The sequence below is a fragment of the Cucurbita maxima genome, unplaced genomic scaffold, assembly GCF_002738345.1.
Source record: "Cucurbita maxima cultivar Rimu unplaced genomic scaffold, Cmax_1.0 Cma_Scf00022, whole genome shotgun sequence".
NCBI lineage: Eukaryota > Viridiplantae > Streptophyta > Magnoliopsida > Cucurbitales > Cucurbitaceae > Cucurbita > Cucurbita maxima.
The window spans coordinates 472,764-492,789 of NW_019272038.1; the positions used below are offsets into that span (position 1 = coordinate 472,764).

Consider the following 20,026-nt stretch of genomic DNA (forward strand, 5'->3'; position numbering starts at 1 on the left):
TGAAAAGGCCAAATCCTTACTGCCCAAACAAAGCTTTCATTGACCTTTGAGGTTGTTTTTGTCATTGAATTGGGTCATCAACCCTTTTGCTTTTATTTTTATATTTTAAAATATCAAACCATTTAAAGAAAAAGGTATAATAAAAGCAAAGTATTTATTGGCTTTAAATTTATCTAGGTCATTATTTTAAAATACCATTCAAATATGAGCTGTAAAATATTTTTCTCAAATTTATTTAGTCTTTTTTAGTTATTAAATATTTCATTTCCAAAAGTTGCTATTTTTAAAATGCTACCTATCTATTTATATTGAAAAAAAAAAAAAAAAGCCTTAGTTATGTAAAATATTTGAAATTCATAGACCTATTAAATACAAGTAGTTTTGGTCGTAATTTTTTAAAATTAACGTTCTTGGTTATTTTATTTGAATTTTGATCTTATTTGATTATCGTATCAAATTCAAAACTCAGTTTTGAAAATAGTTTCTCAAATCTTCGGGAATAAACGTATATTCTCCTCGTAATAATTTATTAAACATTAAAATTAAATTTTAAAAAAATTAAATAAAAAGCTTTATTTAAACATTGACTTCAATCATAAATATGAACTTTATTATATAGTTTTTAAATTAAAATTAATTTTAAACCATATGTATTATAAAATGTCAATATCATTAGTTTGGACTTAGTTATTTTTACGTTATAAAATAATAAACCTTAGGATCTAATTTATCAAATTAATAAATATACTATTTCATTTTTATTAAATTAAAACAGGTTGAAATAAAATATGTTATTTGAGATTCAACTGTATTTTTATTTGGGTTTTTTTTTTTAAAATTTGTATAATTACGTATATATTTTATATAGTTACAGAATTGAGTAAACAATTTTAAATAACATTTAATAATAATTTATTTTGAACCATTAGTTTATAATATGTTCATTTTCCACGTCAGATAATAATCAACGGCTGAAAATTGATCCAAATCTACACAACTACCCGGGTCCACTAACATTACGTCAACAATCGTCATGTGAAAGCTTCCATCTACTCGTGACACGTGTGAGTCTATTAACCCTCCGGCACCACCTGTCCCACCACCATCAAAATTTCCATCGTATTACATTGAAATCCAACGGCCAGAAGTCCTTAGCTCAAGATTTCAACTCTAGGCACGGCCGTCCCTAATCATCACTCCCTTTATATTTTTCATTTTTTAAATAAAGGTCAGAATGCCGGGATCGATGAATCTTTAGATGTGGGCCCCACTCAAATGAAATAAATCAATTAATTATTAATTAATGAATTAGTTCAAAGAAGGAAAAAGAAAAAAAAGTGCATATTAAAACATTTGGCGACGAAGAAATGGATTCTGTAGAAACTACTACAGCTGCCGCTCACGAATTGCCGGAGTAGCAGTAATTCCCGGTGAGTTCAATTTTCCGGCGAGAGTTATTATGAAATTTACCGGCTGGTATATGATGTTGTATTGAGAATTTATATTTGATTTGTGAACACCTGAAGAACTCTCGGAGAGTTCAGTCACCGAAGTTCACAATAATAAAACTTCATTCAATTACGACACACGGAATTGGAGAATCGGAGAAGAACAGAGGACGTTTCCGATTGTTATGGTGCGGTGATCGGCGACGTAGCATACGGCGGAGCTTCGGCGAAGAAAGAGGAGGAGGAGCAGGTTATTGATTTGGAAAGTAATTTGAAGTTGAAAGAAAAGAGCGGGGTTAGGTTTATGTGTTAACTGAACGGAATATAATTGAATACTAAAACCTGCGGAGCATTAATTAGGGATCGTAGTTGGTAAGCGCATTTGTTTTTCTCTTGCTTTATTAATTGCAATGAGAGAGATAGAGAGAGAAGTTCTGTATAATCTGCCATGGCAGGAAGCCCTTTTTGAAGCTGTTAACAGAAATTACCAGTTCCGTTCTTTCTTTCTCTCTGTTCCATAAATTCAATCACCAAACTAGGGCGCTCCTTCAGCCCCTTTTTACAGTCTTCCTCTTGATGTTTCTTATTCATTTATTCATTTTATATTATCAGGGGGTTTCTGTCTCAATTTTATCGACTCTTCCCCATCTGTGTTTCAGGTTTTCATATGGATTTTGATACTTTTGTTCTTCGTAATTTCTCGTTTAACCCTATATTCTATTGTTGTTTGAATTCTTTTCACTTTTCTGTCTGAATATATTCCTTTTTTCCTGTTATCTGATGTTTTGAATTCTTTCTGTTCATTTACTTTTCTTTTTCCCCCCCTTGAGACTGAAGTGGAGGTTGAGGGTTGGGGTTGATTTCATCATTAGTTGAAGATAAAGGAGAATGGGTGGGGGAATTTTGATAAAGGGTGATTTCATACACTTTTTCTTTTGTTAATCATTTTGAGTTATGATGTTTCTGTTGAAAGTTTTGTTTGCTTTTCAAAAGTTCTTCCAACTTTTTTACCACTCGTTCTTTTCTCTTTTATATTTTTGAGTACTGGTAACAAGCTTTGGATTCCCAGCACGTATAGCCCAGAGAATTTTCTTTAATTATGTTTTAAAGCAAGATATCCTATGATAACGACTGTAATAATGACCTTTATGTGCTCTTTACAGGATGATCAATTTGGTCTTAATATTTCTGATTGTTGTTGATTTGATTGGTTAAACTTTCTTTGTTGAGATTTAGTTAAGTTTTCATACAAAACTCGCTACTTTTATAGAAAAATACGAATATTGATCTGCTGATTCTATATGGTTCTTAAATGAGTGATTCTGGAGGGGCCGGACCCCGGCTCCTAGTCAATCACCTAGGAGCTGACATGTTGTTCATTGTATCCCTAACTGTTGGAATAGTTGGCTTTTGCCAGTTTGTACTCGCCTTTTTCTCTTTATTATCATTCAAATAGATTTGCCTGTTCTGCTTCAGAATAATTCAGATATTACAATTTCTGAGGAGAATATTTAGGAGTTTCAATGGGTTACAGTCACAGATGACGATTCATTACTTTTGAATATCTACTGTTCTTCACTTTGTTTAAGTATCAAGCTGGCTATGAAGTTGTTATGTTTGATTGCTCATACTACGGTGGACTACAAAATCTATATTTGTCTCTTTCTTTAAGCTCATCCTTTTTCTTCGTTCTCTCATTCACAGAAGTTTACAGAGTTGTAGAATTTCTGTTTTAATTCATTGATGTTTTATGGCAGGTAGGTTTGCTTAGGGATAGACCCTATCTTTCCTGAAGTTTGATTCTTTTGAAGATCATTTTGCCTCCATGGCGTGTATTAACAATGAAACTGGGTAACAACAATTTCTTTTGTCTTGTATTCTACTTGAAAGCTCTTCATTTTTATTACTGTTATTTTTCCCTCTTTGCTTTTCTACCCAATGATCTTATGTTGTTTTGTAAAGGAAAGTTTATTTACTATCGTTTTCGTGCTATTTACGCTCGTCAATCTACTGCTTTTTGTCCAACTTGCTGTTCTAAGTTACATTTGTAATTATGTATCTGCAGAAAGTGACCCTCCATTTTACTCTTCAATGACCAGCTCAAATTGTGTTCCAGAATCTATTGAAGGCAATTACAATACTGAGTTGCAACACCAGATCATTAGTATCGATCCAATTGGTCTCTTGTGTCGAGAAAAGATAAACCATGAGGATGCCATTCAATCTCCATCTTCAACTGGTGGTGGGAATAGTTGCCTGACCACTAAAATTAACCACTCGTCTGTAGATTGTTTTGATGATAATGCTGAAGGTATTAATGCATTTATGTCATCATCCGGTAAGAAATCCTCAGACTCGTATGTGGACAAAAGTGTCATGGAATGTCAAATGTCGAAAATGATAGTATGTGACAAGGAAATTAATGTCAATGATGTGAAGGACATCTGTATTGATGAAGGGGTACCTTCTTTGGTCAACTTCATCTTCAGGAGTACGGATGAGAAGTCAAGCTACAAAACCCTGCCTTTGAACCAAAATGAAGGTTCTGTAAAAGAACAAAAGAATTCTTCTGAGGTGTTGGAGTCCATTGCAGATAATAAAAAAATCTCTTTAGAAGATCACTTTGCCTCGGACTGGAGTACTCATAATGATGCTAAGGATCTGAATCAGATAGAGGAAGCAAAACTCAATCAAAGTGAACCACAAGTTCTGGTGCAAAAGCTAGTTAGGGAAAGTCACTCTTCCGAGTCTTTAGACAACCTAGGTATCCAGGTATGCATATTTCTGGTCAAGTTATTAATCATGTTGTAAGATCCCACATCGATTGGAGAGGAGAACGAAACACTCTTTATAAATGTGTGGAAATCTCTCCCTAGCAGACGCATTTTAAAAACTTCGAGGGAAATTCAGAAAGAGAAAGCCCAAAGAAGACAATATCGGCTAACGGTAGGCTTGGTCTGTTACAAATGGTATCAGAGCCAGACACCGAGCGGTGTGCTAGCGAGAATGCTGGGTCCCAAAGGGGGTGAATTGTGAGATCCCACATCAGTTGGAGAGGAGAACGAAACACTCTTTATAAGGGTGTGGAAACCTCTCTCTAACAGACACATTTTAATAACTTTGAGGAAAATCCTGTAAGGGAAAGCCCAAAAAGAACAATATCTACTAGTGAGCATGGGCTTGAACTGTAACACATGTTACTCTTGCACTTCATGTTCTATTTCCATCCTTATAGTTTTCAAGTGTGTACTCTCTGGAACAGGTTGAAATATATAATTAGGATAGAATATTGAAGCCCTTATAGCTCAAGTGATTCTGAACTTTTCAGGTTTGATGTTTTTTCAGAATTGGTTGATGTAGGTTGGATTTCTTGTAATGGCAGATATCTAGTGAAAAAGCCAACTCGGAAGACCCTGCTTCAGCTTTCAAATCTGTTGAATCTTGCAATGACAATTCTGCTCTGGGAACTGAGGCAGAATCAACAAATGAAAACATTCCAACACAACACCCTTCAGCTCGTAATAATGAATTTGAGAAGGGAAGTACTACATTGAATCTCAATTCAATCTCTCCCATGGCCAATGGTGAGGAAGAACACCATGGAAATATCAAATTAGACTTCCCAGGACCCATGACCAGTAGTGCTGGGACACAGGAGTGTTATGGAAGTAACGATTCTGCATTTGGAACCCAAGTTTCGACGAGTCGATTAATTTCAAGCCAGACTGCACACGACTGTGGCGAGTCTAGTTTCTCTGCTCTAGATCCATTAGCTAGCCTTGTTACTTACTCGGGGCCAATAGCTTATTCTGGAAGCATCTCTCTTCGATCGGAAAGTAGCACGACAAGCACGCGCTCTTTTGCCTTCCCTATGTAAGTAGCAAGCAATCTCTCTTCTCTTCTTGATCTATCCTGTTCTAAATTGTAATCCAAGGTGAATGATATTTACAGATTACAATCTGAATGGAATAGCAGCCCGGTTAAAATGGTAAAAGCTGAACGGAGGCATTACCGGAAGTACAGAGGATGGAGGGAGGGCCTTCTATGCTGCAGATTCTGAGTGCTTTCTTTGCTATCAGTAGAGGTAGATTCTGTTCACACATGTAAGTAGAAGATGCATTATTTCTTTGCTATCAGTAGAGGTAGATTCTGTTCACACATGTAAGTAGAAGATGCATTATTTCTTTGCTATTATGTGAAATTTAAGGTGTTAGTAATACTCATCTCTCTCTCTCTCTCTCTCTCTGTTTGTTTCTTGTTTCTGCACCATTCATATTGTTCTTTGATTTGTATAAGAACACGATATGACATAGTTTCTCTGCATAGAATGATATTATCACAACTCTTCCACAAGAGTTAAATTTTTATCAAAAACTCTTATATGAGACGAATTCTTTCATTTGATAAGAACCCATTCTCTTGAGGAAATTGTTCACTATTAATAAAGACGTTCATCGAGTATGTATTATTTAAGATTATTTCAAAAATTTATTCCGACTTTGTCTCGTATATCTTATTTATTGAAATTGTTTAAAGAAATGTTACACTAAAACTAGCCGAACTAGGAGAACGAGGCCCGCTATCCTTCCATCGACAGGAGAAGTAGGTAATGCTGCTCCGTAAAACCAGCCTCACGCAGTTTCCTATGGCTCTAAGGACAGTGAACACTGGGCCTTTTTTTTCCTTAAAAAAAAATATTTTGTAGTCTTTAGTGCCAAAGTCCATTGCCTGACTCCCTACTTGGAATGGAAAGGCCGAATAACCACTCCAGCCCAAGCCAGCTTTCAACAACTTTAGAGCCCCCATTAGGGTTACAAGCTCACATTACCAAGCTCGGCAATGGATAGATACGGTCGCAAGCTAACTTATGAAGAGTAGATGTAATTACAAATCTATCAAGTGACTCTATCAGTCTAACCTCTTTAAACAATTTTAGAGATCTCGTATTTTAATATCCTATAGGCTATTACAAGATATTTGTTAGTTTTAATTAAAAAAAAGAAAAGAAAAGTGGTTGTTAGGGCTGAGGAGTACCCATTGGGATAGGGAGAACTGGCCCGCAATCCTTCCACTGACAGGAGAGGGAGGTTACGCTGCTCTGTGAAGCCAGCCTCACGCGGTTTCCTCCATCTCTAAAGGCAACTGCCTCTAGACCTTCGCCCAAAGACAACGACCTAACTCCCTACTTGGAATGGACAGGCCAGACTACCTAGTGGGCTGAACTAACCTCCAATCACTTTACTGCCCCCATTTGGGTTACAAGCTCACATTACCAAGCTCGGCGATTGATTATGTTGCTAGTCTATTTATAAATGCTATATCTAATTGCAAATCTACCAATGTGGTAATCCTCTAGCTAAGAACAGGCTACAAGTCTCACTTCTCCAAACAATTTTCGACTCTCAGATCTATCATTTTACCGATACTTTTGAGTTTCAATTTTCAAACCCTAATTAGAGGTTTGTGTATATGTTTTCACTCGATACTTTCTGTTTTGAAATGTTCTTGAATTTTGTCACTAATTTATTAGACATTGTTAAAGAAACCCATTCATGAAATGAACAATTGATCGCATCAGATCGTCCAATCTTTGCTTGTAAGCATGTAAAATTGAGATTAGATTGGCTTTGTAAATTAAATCTGTAAAATTTAGATTATAAAAGGGAGAAATCAGTAGAGACAATCGTTATATATTCTGCTGGGAAAAAAAATAACCCTTCTTTAAAGCTTAAACACTGATACTCATAGCAATATGAGTTTGAAGAAATTGTAGAAGGTCAAGGAAGATAAAAGGCAAATCTGTACAATAGATATGACACATTAAAAATGGTAACTGCACGGAGAACTCGAGACTCGAGACGCCATATAATCATGTCCTACGCCGCTTATTGACTTGATCTGAGTCGTCTTCACTGTCCAGGTCCCCTTCATTTGCCATTGATGGGTGGCCGGAAGGAGGATTCCCAGTTTCCTGGTCAGATATTGAAGAGCTTAATCCAGTCAGTGAATGGGATGATGCATGACTAATGACTTCCAATAACTTCTTAATGAATGGAGAATATCCAGTTTTATGAAATTCGTGTAATGGAAGAACACGGAAATCAGTCAACCAAAGTATAATTTAACTCGTTAAGACATAATTCAACCAAAAGATCAAAAGTATAATTTAACTGATCTCTATAATGGCCGCTTCTACTACTACAAGGAAAATATCAGGAAAGACGATATATAGAACTAGACGACCTTATCAAAACACCAGAAGATCAAGATTCGAGATTTCAGCATCGTACCTTATAAATAGAGGTTCCACATGGCGTTCTCTTATTTGCTCTCTTGCCCAGATCAATCTGAACGGAGATACTAGCCTGTGACAAATCCAGTCCAGTATTCTGCAGAGCTTGAGTCAAGCTGTTCAATAACCTGCTCAGCACCAAGTTCCAGAGCTGTTACCAAAACCTATGAAGAGACCAAGCAAATGAACGCCTCCAAAAGCAACTATTCGGACATCCTATATGCTGGAGGTTTGAACATGCTCTACTAAAGGTTAAATCATTATAATTACTACATTTATAAAAGAGGAAGAAGAAACTTCATCAAAGGTAACGGCTTTAGATGTAAACATAGATGAAGCAACAATCAAATGATACAAACATATCATATAAACTTTGAAGTTCATCTTGTTCTGAAAATCTCAAGGGTATCCTCCACCAAAGACATGAAAGCTTCTGCTCATGGAATCTTCACATATCTACCAAAATATTTGGAAAAAAAATCAGTATAAATATCTTACAACTAACCCTTCTGAATAAAGACTCGAAACGCTTATTGTCCCCCCTTGAATACTCATCTCCTCCAGTTGGCTTGATGCATTGTTGGTGATGGGACACTCTGTTGTCTGTGCATCAGAAATTGGAACGTGGAGAGATTGATCATGAACACCATCACTATGGATAGAAGCATGTGTATTTCCTTCCAGAGACATGGGAAGTGGAACTTTATTTGTTATGTCAGCATCCTGTAGAATATCACTGCCTGCGTGGGACTCGAGAGGATTCTGTGAGCTCGCAAGCATGGCTGGTGAAATTGAAATATTGTCATCAAACTTCCCCGAATACATTGGTCCTGAAGCAGAACCATTTTTTACAGACTCGGGATGGGCAACAAAAGTCGGCATACGCCAATGACTATTTCTCTGCATGACATGGTAAAGTTGAGAGTACTTCCTCAGCAGAACAAGATTCTTGATTAAACGAATTATACTATGAATCATATAACATTTGTATCGCGGATATTGTTTCGGGGGAATGGCTGTTAAACACTTGAAAAATTGCCTATGTTGTACCAACAACTAATATTTCTTACGCTTGCATATTTTCCACAGCTAATCTTATACAATGTTATTACAAAATAAACCCGGTCGCCAATTAAAAGGGAATATTTTCTCATTTTTGTTATTGCTATTGCAGCAGCTAAAGCGAGCAAGTTAGTGAATGATAACTCCCAAATATAATAAAGGAAGAGCTTTGGTCTTTACCCATGGTATCAACTTAGTAGGTTCCCCACTCCAATTCTGATATGAACCCTCGTATTTCTGCACCTTTTCCTGTAAATACTGTACATACTCAATCACCTGCATGGAAAGATTAAGTTTAGTTAGTGGAAGACAAGCAGATATCACACAGTAGTACAAGAAGAATATTCACTTTACAGCATCAACATTATCTCGATTGCAATAAGCAACTGCGTACCTCCAATAAGAACGATACGGTATCTCTCTTTTGGTCGCTGTGAGGTATAAGATCTCTCAAAATCTGGAATCTGAAACGAGATAGAGATTGTTCAGGGGGCTGTACATTTAATGTAGACAGAGTTATGACACAAATTTAATTCCAATATTCATGATTCACAAACAATAGAACAAATAGACCAGAAAATTGTGATCAAAATAATCTCCCTTCACAATTTTGAAACACTTGTGTTCGGAGATTACCTCTCATTAATCTTGCTTCTTCTGCGCTGTTCCGTGACTGAGTGCTTCGACCTTATGGCATTAGCCTTATCATTGTTCTTCCCATCTGGTTCCAAGTTCAATTACAGTAAAAAATAGATAAATAACTTGAATGAAAACAAGCTTCCCTGCTATCATCATTCTAAGTAACAGGCACTAAAATCAGAAGATTTCAAATTGATTAAAACAAGATACCTTTGCTGTTTCCGATGCTACTGTTTGCGTTGTAAGTAGAAGCAGGCCCCTCTCTTTTAGCAACCAGCTCGTCCTCCTCGTACTCTTCGTCTTCCTGGATGCTTTTCGCCGTTCTCATACTGAGATATTATTCAGATTGGACAGTCCAAACCTCCAATCGTCTGTACCGAGACTTCAACTCCCTGTACAGCTCCTAAAACAGAAGAATCACAGAATCGTACAAATTCGAAGACCCTTCCAAGCACCAAGATCGAAGGATGATGTAATTTGAGGACCAGCAATGAAAAAGAGTAGGAAATCGAAGGGAAAGTAGTGGAACTTGGCTGAGATTTGATGTTAACGAATGAAAGACAAAACAGCCATGACCGATCAACAGAGCTGCCGCCCCCTGGAGGCGGTTATCGGTGAACGGAGCTGCCGTTGTGGCGCTTTAAACCGCCGGATTTGCCTGCCGCCGAACACGAGCGAGTTTCAGTGAGATGCATCCGTCGGAAGAATCCCATACAGCTGAGCTCATGATTTGCTCGTGATTTCTCTCTTTGTAGGCCGATCCATTTTGAGTTCTAATATGGGCCGGCCCAAATTGATATTCAATCATTTGGGCCGACATTTGGATCCAGGAAGCCCACGTTCTCGTATTTAATCCTTCCATTCATCAAACAAAATAAAATATTATTTTATTTCAGTGCTTATACTTTAAAATATTTAAATGTTATATATAATTTAAAAAAAAAAAAAAAAACCCATACTAACTTGAAGATAATCTTTTATTAAAATTTTTTAAATAATAAAAATAATAATTTTTAAGTAAGAAAAGATACCATAAAATATATTTTCGATTTGCCAGCTGTAATGATCCTATTGGCTAATGTGAGAGTGGGTCCCAAACATGATGCACGTTCATGAGCGTACGTGGCCGCACGTCATAAGACACGTCCGTCACGAACCGGAGGCGTAGCCTCCGGGAAAACTCCCATGTGCGCGTACCCACCGGAATTGGAATGACGTGTCCATCAGTGTCGCACAGTTCACATATTTTCTTCTTACCATATTAATAAAAATATTCTACCATTTTTAATTTAAATTAAAATATATATATATATCACTTAAAAAAAATGAAGAAATATTATTTATATTAACATTAGAAGATCATGTTACAAGGATGGGCAGCACGTGATCAGAACATGTCGGCATTTTCAATGGACGGTCGGCCATACTCTGACTCAGCCATTGAAGATATATATATATATATATATATATATTGGAATTGAATTTTAAATCTTAATTAATTGTTTGAAAATAAATAAAAATTTTATTTTTTTAAAAAATTAAATAAATGACTAAACCATTCAAATAAATTTAATAATTTTTTATTTATTTATGCATATTTAACTAACAATAAATGCATTTTAGACTATTCAAACCATTGATATTTTATTTTTAATGGCTTATTTTGAACCTCTAAATGATATTTATTTCAAAATGAATTAAATTTGAGATAATCAGTTATAAAAAAAGAAAATAAAATCTAAATTATACAATCAAATCAAGCAAATCTTAGATTAAGAATTAAAAATTGATAAATATAAGTCTTTATTAAAAAATTGAAAAAATAAATGAACTTATTTTATTTATACCTAATATATTTATTAATTAAAAGAAAATTGAATAATATAAACATATTTTTAAATTAAAAAAGAAAAAAAAAAAGAGAAACAATTTAGATTTGCGGTGTAAAATCCAGGGAAAGACAGGGGCAAATAAGTAAAACAATCCACCAAAAAATAAAAAAAAAATAAAAAAATAAAAAATCTCCAGAAAATTAAAATGATTAGTACGTGTTTTCAGCTGATTCATCGAACGATAAAAATTTCCCGTGCTGCTCGCTGACACCCAACATACTCCAAGCCATTCGCCACTGGGTCCCACTACTAAACTCATCCATTACCACTAGGCCACGTGTCCATCTTTGCCAGCGTCATCAGACGGCCCAGATTCGCGCTCTTCTCCACCGGCTCCATTTTTGCTTGTTCTCTAGCCTTCGAATCACGAAGCACAAATACGAACAGAGAGAAAAGTTCTGGTTCTAAGCTTCCAACCAGAGTTTGTGATTTAACCCTAGCTTTCCGCTTTAGGTTAAAGAGACAACCGTGAAGAAGGCGACTCCATTGATGGAGATACAGCAAGGAATGAGCTTCAGCAACTGAAACGGAGAATGGAGAACGGAGAAGGAACTGTTCTTTGCCTCATTACGAGGATCTTTATTTTGATTCTTCTTATTATACCTCTGCAGATTCTCACAGTTGAATGACGCATTCATTGATATGAGCTACGTTGTTTGATTTTCGCGCTTCTCATCTCAGATCTCTAGTTCGAGTGTGAGTTTTCTCCTTCTGATTTCGCTGTGTGTTTGTCTGTTCGTTGATTTGTTTTGTTTTTGTTGCTAATTCATCGTTGGATTAATCAATGTCGTTTTGGTGGAATTTCACGTCGAGTCTCAGAATTGTGTTTGTGGTAATTTCTCTTAAGATTTTGGGATGAAATATGTTGTGACATGTGTTGATTTTGGATTTGGGGAGCTGGTGGTGTGGAATGAGGAATAATTGTTTCTGCAGCATTGCGTGTGAGATGATACTAGTATTATGGTTGTTTTTTATTATTTCTTTACGAGTCTTCAGAGACCAATCTGGATTTAGACCGACTTATTGAAATAATTGAGCTGCGAATGGTGCGTTTTCTTTACTCTGCATCGGTTGCATTTAATTCTGAAGTTATTTAGCTTTTTATGAGGACTGGCAGTGGAGTTTCTCAACTACCAGAGTCTCGAGAAGTTGTGAAATTTACTGATCTGTGATATTTGCATTCATTGAGACTAATACAATGTTCAGAAGTTAGGATTTTACTTTCTTTCCCGGAAACAGAAATAAATGTCCTTTTCTTTGTTGAAATCGATTAAACCCTTTTTTTTGTGATGATTATTATTATTTTTTTTGCTCCGAGGTTGTAAATATAGTGGCCCTTGCACCGTACTGGAATTTATACATGATGTGTTCTAGCTGCCATGAATTAACTTTTTGTAATAAAATTTGATATTGGGTTTCTTTGGCAGATCTTGGGCTCTTCATATCCTGCTGAATGGTTATGTATTTGCATTCCCTTGGTTTCTTGTGGGCATTCCTTCGTTGAGAATCTTGAGTGGCATTTCGTTACTGTATGAACGTTAATGATTTTTAGGGTACAAGAATTTGTTGTTGCTCATTCAGCATCGGCTATAGAGTTGGGCACTTTTCTGGAAGAGAAGGAACTCTCTTCCCTTGCCACCTCTCTTGCCTGCTGCCAACACATTTGTATTTAATGCATCGTAAATTGGACAGTCCAGTCCAGACGCAAATGGCGGTGGCGGCAGCCTTTACGAGTCCTCTCAGTGGTGTAGAATATGGCGGCAGCAAGAGGATGGTAGGAAGGCAGGCTACAGGGAGGAGAAGGGTCTTTGTGCAAACCGACACTGGTTGTGTCCTGGGGATGGAATTAGATTGGAGTGATAATGCTCATACTGTGAAGAGGAGGTTGCAGCTTGCGCTCAATGTACCCACTGATGAGAGCTCTTTGACATTTGGTGATACGGTGCTCAAGAACGACCTCAGTGGCGTACGAAATGATTCCCCACTTCTTCTTACTCGAAACATTTTGCACAGAAGCTCGTCAACTCCATGTCTCTCGCCTACTGGAAGAGATATCCAGCAAAGAGATCAGAGTGGCCCTATTGAGATATTGGGGCATTCTGATTGCTTTGTTAGGATAAAACAACTGGTTTGCGAGATTATAAAAGCTACTAAAATTGGTGTAGATCCTCTTCCTGTTCATAGTGGACTTGGTGGTGCATACTATTTCAGAAATAACAGAGGTGAGAGCGTTGCGATTGTGAAGCCTACTGATGAAGAACCTTTTGCACCAAACAATCCAAAAGGGTATGTTGGTAAAGCGTTAGGTGAACCTGGTTTAAAACGATCAGTGCGTGTTGGAGAGACTGGATTTCGCGAGGTTGCAGCTTATCTTCTCGACTATAATCACTTTGCTAATGTGCCTGCCACTGCCCTGGTGAAGATTACGCACTCGATCTTCAATGTCAATGATGGAGTAAATGGTAACAAGTCAAGCAAGAACAAGTTGGTTAGCAAGATTGCATCGTTCCAAGAATTCATACCACATGACTTTGATGCCAGTGATTACGGGACTTCCAGCTTCCCAGTCGTGGGTGTTCATCGTATAGGCATTCTAGACATTAGAGTTTTTAACACAGATAGGCATGGTGGAAATCTTTTAGTTAGGAAACTTGATGGTGTTGGGATGTTTGGTCAAGTGGAACTTATTCCAATTGATCATGGACTCTGCCTGCCTGAAACATTAGAGGATCCATATTTCGAGTGGATTCATTGGCCACAGGCTTCAATTCCTTTCTCAGAAGATGAGCTCAAGTATATCAAAGATCTCAATCCATTTAAAGATAGTGAAATGCTCAGGATGGAGCTTCCCATGATCCGTGAGGGTTGTCTTAGAGTTCTGATTCTCTGCACTATCTTCCTCAAGGAAGCTGCTGCATTTGGTCTCTGTCTTGCTGAAATTGGCGAGATGATGACTAGAGAGTTTCACAGCGGAGAGGAGGATCCCAGTGAACTGGAACTCATATGCATCAAGGCTAGGCAGCTGATCGATGAAAGGGAGGTCTTATCTCCCCAGGCTGATGATTTAAGGGATGAGGGATTTCAGTTTGATATAGACTGCGATGAAATGGAGTCAGGCTTTACCCAAGAGGTAGAATCCGATGATTTTTTCCCTACAACGCCATTTCCTTTCGGGATCGAGGAAGAAAACGGTGAGGAAGACGAGCGAGGGGGCTACCTCGATTTGTTTACTTCCAAAAGGATTCCAACTATTTCAAAGCTTTCAATGTCACTGAAGAATACCAATCTAGGTGAGAAGAATAAGAAACATGCGAAGTACTTTGGAACAAGACCTGGGAACGGATACATAGTGACCAATGCATCATCCTCTGGGCGCAGGAGTGCAAATGAACAGATTCCAGCCAGTGTAACTTTTGTGAAGCTAGCAGACATGAATGAGGAAGTTTGGTCATTGTTTTTAGAGAAGTTTCAAGAGCTACTTCCCCCGGCATTTGCTAAGCGAAAATCCGCCACTCTTGGTCAATGGCAGAGGCAAAGGCTCGGCACTTCTTGCCAATTTTGATATTGAGCAACCAACTTGTTGTCATGACAGAGTTCGATGGCTTTGATGGAGCAAGGATTTTCTGATTTCTCTCCCAGAGATTGCATTTAAAAAAGGGTCAGTACTTAGATTCTATTGTAAATATTGTAGCATCAACTTGTAGATTTGGTTTTAGTATTCTCTTTTCTTATCTTTCTTGAAAATTACTTCGTTCTTCTAGCTGCTATCACCTTGTTATATATATGTTCTTGGTCTAGCTTTAGATTGATTGAAAATATGTGAAATTTTCAATCTCTTTCTCACTCCGACTATTTGTAATTGACACTTGTTGTGAGATCCCATGTCAGTTGGAGAGAAGAACGAAACATTCTTTATAAGAATGTGAAAACTTATTCCTAACAGACGTGTTTTAAAAAACCTTGATGAGAAGCTCGAAATGAAAAATCTAAAGAAGATAATATTTATTAGCGGCAACCGGATGTGGCTAAATCCAACAAAATCTTGATTAAAGATTCCATATCAGGAAGGACAATGGTTAAGGAGAGCAGCCAAAATGGTGGTTGGGAATGATTGGAGTGCATCATCCACTGACTTTGTGTAAACATTTCATAGCCATTATTTTGCTGTTTGTTATTTGATACAACTTGAGGAATAAGAACAAGAGAGAGAAGACAGTGAGACAAAAAGAAGGGATAAGTTGGAGGAGAGTGACAGATTTCTAGTGAATTAATGGTTATCTGTTAATAATGTAACCAGAAACTAAGCTCTCAAACAGCTCGAATTATTTTTGTTGTTCTTAGTCAAGTTGTATTAGATATTTCTTAGGTTAACAAAATTCATTGATAATTTGATTGGAAGAAATGTACGTGATCACGAGATTTCGATCGAGAAAGCTGTGGAAGATTAATCGAACCTATTTTCAGCTAAAGTTGACATGGTTTGTGAGTAGAACGAGAAAAGGAAATTGTAGAAGATTTAATCAAACCTGTTTTGAGCTGAAGTTGACATGATTTGTGAGTAGAACGAAAATAGGAAGTTGTGGAAGATTAATCGAACCGAACCTGTTTTGAGCTAAAGTTGACATGAGTTATGAGTAGAACGAGAATAGAAATGTGGAAGGTTAATCGAACCCATTTTGAGCTGAAGTTGACATGATTTGTGAGTAGAACATGAATAAAAAGTGGTGGAAGATTGATCGAACCCGTTTTGAACTAAAGTTGACATGATTTGTGAGTAGAACGAGAATAGAAAGCGGTAAGGTAACTTATTTTATGTTAAATAAGTGATATTGAAAAAATAACATAGGGGTATTTTGGTCAAAATACTTTTTTTTCTTAAAAAATTTAAAAAGTCTACATAGTTGACCTTGAATATATCAATAAAAAATTAACCTCTACGTATGTATAAATTTACGTATGCAACAGAAAAATTGCTTATTATAAGTATTTGTCACAATAAATTATATCTTCCGTTATAAACTCGGGATGAAAATAAATGAGAAATCTCATAACAAAGGACTTTCAAGACCGGCATTTCATGCACCGAGTGTAATAGTCTAAGACCATCACTAACAGATATTGCCCACTTTGGCTCGTTACGTATTTCCGTCAGCCTCACAGTTTTAAAACATGTCTACCAAGGAGGTTTCCACACCCTTATAAGGTAGAATCTCACATCGAGCAATAGAGATCCACGATCGAGCGTTTTTTTAATATTACAAAATATATAAAAACTCATAAATATTAGACAAAAAGTAAAGGAAAATTGGATATATGTTTCATATATATATATATATATATAACATAAAAACAAAACTCCATTAAGCTAAGCCATCAAGTTCCCATCAATTATGTTTTGGTGGGTGATGCATATGAGTCAAATAATCAGCATTTTCATAAACTAATGAAGAACCATTCCCCGATTTCTTCTTCTTCTTCTTGCCATTTTCACCATTGAAAGAACTTGGAACAGCCATTTTTGAGCTCTTGCTACTTTCCAATGGCATACCTTCTTGCACTTCCAATCTTCTTCTTCCTCCAATGTTGTTGCTCAAAAGTTCCTAAACAAAAAGCGAGCGAGATTATTGATATACATGAATCCTCGAGTCAAATTAGGGTAGATATTCACGTACCTTTTCATGTGAAGCAAAACTATCTCGGGCTTGAGCTACGTCTTTGTATTCTAAACCTAGAACGAAAAGAAAGAAGACATGGGTATTCATTAGAAGATGTAGAGCTCTTAAACAAAGTTAGATTTTGTCTTCGAGAAGTGAAAACAGGTTACCTAACCCTACGATGAAGGATTTATATTGATTTACTTAGCAAAACTATCTTGAGTTTGAGCTACATCTTTGTATTCTAAACTTAAACCGAAAAGAAAGAAAACATGGGTATTCATTAGAAGATGTAGAGCTCTTAAACAAAGTTAGATTTTGTCTTCGAGAAGTGAAAACAGGTTACCTAACCCCTACGATGAAGGATTTATATTGATTTACTTAATAAAACTATCTCGAGTTTGAGGTACATCTTTGTATTCTAAACCTAAACCGAAAAGAAAGAAAACATGGATGTTCATTAGAAGATGTAGAGCTCGTAAACAAAGTTAGATTTCGTCTTCGAGAAGTGAAAACAGGTAACCTAACCCTACGATAAAAAGGGTTTATATTGATTTACTTAATAAAACTATCTCGAGTTTACAGGTAACCTAACCCTACGATAAAAAGGGTTTATATTGATTTACTTAATAAAACTATCTCGAGTTTGAGGTACATCTTTGTATTCTATAAAAAGGGTTTATATTGATTTACTTAATAAAACTATCTCGAGTTTGAGGTACATCTTTGTATTCTAAACCTAAACCGAAAAGAAAGAAAACATGGGTGTTCATTAGAAGATGTAGAGCTCGTAAACAAAGTTAGATTTCGTCTTCGAGAAGTGAAAACAGGTAACCTAACCCTACGATAAAAAGGGTTTATATTGATTTACTTAATAAAACTATCTCGAGTTTGAGGTACATCTTTGTATTCTAAACCTAAACCGAAAAGAAAGAAAACATGGGTGTTCATTAGAAGATGTAGAGCTCGTAAACAAAGTTAGATTTCGTCTTCGAGAAGTGAAAACAGGTAACCTAACCCTACGATAAAAAGGGTTTATATTGATTTACTTAATAAAACTATCTCGAGTTTGAGGTACATCTTTGTATTCTCAACCTAAAACGAAAAGAAAGAAAACATGGGCATTCATTAGAAGATATAGAGCTCTTAGACAAAGTCAAATTTCGTTTTCAAGGAGTGAAAACAGGTAATCCTAACCCTACAAGAAAACCCGTTAACAGTCTACTAGTCTATGTAAGGCTATAAAGTGCAACAAAACTAGCATTATATTATCAAATCGATTCAAACGTGAGCTACAAACATAATTCAATTGATTCGAGTTCAATCTCGACTAAATGGAAGAAAACCCGCTTCTAAATTTACGTAAGGAAATGAATGAAGGATAGAGACCTCGATGAAACTTCATGATGGAAAGTGATGTAATTGGAAGAACAACCAGCAAAAAGCAAGCAAACCTAACAAAACCCATCTTTGATTGTTTGAGCACAAGTGAAAATGGTGGCACAAAAATGGGGTTTTTAGGGTTAAATTTAGGGGTTTTTTAGGGTTTTGTTTAGTGGAGAGGAGTTGTTGAAGGAGACAAAAGGGAGATATTTATAGAAAAGAGTGAGTAAAGTGGGATTGAGTCAAATCTATGGGACTGCTTGTCTCCAACATCCCTCTGTTTTTCATGCTTTGAAATCCCAAAAACATGTTCATTCAATTCATTCTAGGAAGTTTCGAAAACCTCAATCTTTTGTTAGGTGTGTATTGGCATCAATTTTGGTGCAAACCCATGTGTCGAACTCGTTTTCTTTGAATATATATATTGGATCGAACTCGATTGTTGAACGTGCATGTCTATACTACGAGTTCCTTTTGAATTTGTTTGCAATTGTCGTTATTCAAAAGGTTGAGGTGTGAGATCATATATCGATTGGAGAACGGAACGATACAGTTCTTATAAGGGTATGAAAATCTCTCCCTAGTAGACGTGTTTTAAACTGTGAGACTGACGATGATACGTAACGAGTCAAAATGGACAATACTTGCTAGCGGTGGACTTGGGTTATTACAAAAGATATCATAGTTAGTCACTGACGATATGTCAACGAGGATGCTGGGCTCCTCTCTAAGGAGGTGGATTGTAAGATCTCATATCAGTTGGAGATGGGAACGAAGCATTTCTTATAAGAGTGTGAAAATCTCTCCGTAATAGACACGTTTTAAAATCTTGAGATTAACGACGATACATAACAGGTCAAAACAGACAATATCTCCTAAGTGTGGGTTTAAGTTATTACACAAAAATCAACGTCGCAACAATAATCTCAAACTTCGATTCTTATTCATAAAATGACACCAGTTAGAGTAATTCTCGTGAGCCCTGATGCTATTTTATAAATTTCGATCTTTATTTATAAAATGTTATATTTTCCAAATTATTTATTATGGGTTAGTCTGAGACACGAACGACACTGTAAGCTAATCGAGTGAGGGTTTATGTGTGCTCACAATGATACCTTACTTTATAAATAAACCAAACATGAATGACCAACTTTGTTAGAGCAAACGATAGGTATGCCATCAACTACGAGAAGATTAAAGCTAACCGAGCTAGGGTTCATGTGTGCTCACGATGATACCTTACTCTATAAACAAACCAAACATGAATGTCCAACTTTATTAGAGCAACCGATAGGTATGCTATCAGATACGAGAAGATTATCAAAATCGATGAACTTGGTAATTTTTTTAAATTAAAAGTGTCATCGTAGAAAGGAAGGTGTGAGTTGTTGTTGTGCGCTTGTCTAACGTTGTGGGATGAACGAGGTCAGCTTTTTTCATGGATCCAGACAAACAAGGGTGGACTTCTAAGCTATGTTTTCAACGCCCTCTCTCTTTATTTATTTTCTCAATGCCAAAAAGTTTTATTTTATTTATTTATTCATTTCTTTCTTGGTATATGTACTATTATATATATATATATATATATATATATATATATATATATATATATATATATATATATATATATATATATATATATATATATATATA

General features: G+C 36.2%; 4 protein-coding genes across 14 annotated transcripts; 2 read left to right on the forward strand and 2 right to left on the reverse strand.

Annotated features, from left to right (window-relative positions):
* The first annotated feature begins 1,331 nt into the window (after positions 1-1,331).
* LOC111496042 lies at positions 1,332-5,809 on the forward strand. Of its 9 annotated transcripts, none has more exons than XM_023146278.1 (7): positions 1,332-1,430; positions 1,527-1,710; positions 3,210-3,299; positions 3,514-4,220; positions 4,831-5,321; positions 5,400-5,536; positions 5,595-5,809. In XM_023146278.1, the coding sequence occupies exons 3-6, from the start codon at positions 3,290-3,292 to the stop codon at positions 5,506-5,508; spliced, it is 1,317 nt and encodes a 438-aa protein (XP_023002046.1). In that variant the 5' UTR covers positions 1,332-1,430; positions 1,527-1,710; positions 3,210-3,289; the 3' UTR covers positions 5,509-5,536; positions 5,595-5,809. The 9 variants fall into 9 exon arrangements, with proteins under 9 accessions (XP_023002046.1, XP_023002045.1, XP_023002048.1 ...); XM_023146277.1 differs by having other exon boundaries at positions 5,400-5,532; positions 5,591-5,809; XM_023146280.1 differs by having other exon boundaries at positions 3,548-4,220; positions 5,400-5,809.
* A 1,313-nt stretch (positions 5,810-7,122) lies between these two features.
* Positions 7,123-10,166, reverse strand: LOC111496049 (transcription factor BIM2-like). Of its 3 annotated transcripts, none has more exons than XR_002720416.1 (7): positions 9,652-10,166; positions 9,439-9,523; positions 9,197-9,266; positions 8,983-9,078; positions 8,239-8,640; positions 7,739-7,904; positions 7,123-7,419 (listed from the first exon to the last, which is right to left on the reverse strand). XR_002720416.1 is itself a non-coding variant. In XM_023146299.1 (7 exons), exons 1-7 carry the CDS (start codon positions 9,767-9,769, stop codon positions 7,318-7,320), a joined length of 996 nt encoding a protein of 331 aa, XP_023002067.1. In that variant the 5' UTR covers positions 9,770-10,164; the 3' UTR covers positions 7,123-7,317. The 3 variants fall into 3 exon arrangements, 1 of the variants encoding a protein (XP_023002067.1); XR_002720417.1 differs by having other exon boundaries at positions 7,739-7,868; positions 9,652-10,165; XM_023146299.1 differs by having other exon boundaries at positions 7,739-7,868; positions 8,246-8,640; positions 9,652-10,164.
* Positions 10,167-11,674: 1,508 nt separating this feature from the next.
* On the forward strand, positions 11,675-15,176 carry LOC111496041 (phosphatidylinositol 4-kinase gamma 7-like). Its single transcript, XM_023146274.1, has 2 exons — positions 11,675-12,029; positions 12,761-15,176. The coding sequence occupies exon 2, from the start codon at positions 13,006-13,008 to the stop codon at positions 14,893-14,895; it is 1,890 nt and encodes a 629-aa protein (XP_023002042.1). The 5' UTR covers positions 11,675-12,029; positions 12,761-13,005; the 3' UTR covers positions 14,896-15,176.
* A 1,532-nt stretch (positions 15,177-16,708) lies between these two features.
* On the reverse strand, positions 16,709-18,545 carry LOC111496054. The gene is made up of 3 exons (XM_023146306.1): positions 18,377-18,545; positions 17,006-17,061; positions 16,709-16,933 (listed from the first exon to the last, which is right to left on the reverse strand). The coding sequence occupies exons 1-3, from the start codon at positions 18,453-18,455 to the stop codon at positions 16,718-16,720; spliced, it is 351 nt and encodes a 116-aa protein (XP_023002074.1). The 5' UTR covers positions 18,456-18,545; the 3' UTR covers positions 16,709-16,717.
* Positions 18,546-20,026: the final 1,481 nt, after the last annotated feature.

Bases quoted from the DNA above. Each gene is read 5' to 3' on its own strand.
- LOC111496042 (XM_023146278.1), top strand. The intron at 4,221-4,830 runs GTATGCATATTT...TTGTAATGGCAG, and splicing joins TAGACAACCTAGGTATCCAG to ATATCTAGTGAAAAAGCCAA. The intron at 5,322-5,399 runs GTAAGTAGCAAG...TGATATTTACAG, and splicing joins CGCTCTTTTGCCTTCCCTAT to ATTACAATCTGAATGGAATA.
- LOC111496049 (XM_023146299.1), bottom strand. From the start codon at position 9,769: ATGAGAACGGCGAAAAGCATCCAGGAAGACGAAGAGTACGAGGAGGAC. The intron at 9,267-9,438 runs GTAATCTCCGAA...ATCTCGTTTCAG, and splicing joins AGAAGCAAGATTAATGAGAG to ATTCCAGATTTTGAGAGATC. The intron at 7,869-8,245 runs GTTAGTTGTAAG...GGTGCTGAGCAG, and splicing joins TCGAGTCTTTATTCAGAAGG to GTTATTGAACAGCTTGACTC.
- LOC111496041 (XM_023146274.1), top strand. From the start codon at position 13,006: ATGCATCGTAAATTGGACAGTCCAGTCCAGACGCAAATGGCGGTGGCG.
- LOC111496054 (XM_023146306.1), bottom strand. From the start codon at position 18,455: ATGGGTTTTGTTAGGTTTGCTTGCTTTTTGCTGGTTGTTCTTCCAATT. The intron at 17,062-18,376 runs GTCTCTATCCTT...TTTTCGTTCTAG, and splicing joins CATCATGAAGTTTCATCGAG to GTTTAGAATACAAAGACGTA. The intron at 16,934-17,005 runs GTACGTGAATAT...CTTTTTGTTTAG, and splicing joins GTTTTGCTTCACATGAAAAG to GAACTTTTGAGCAACAACAT.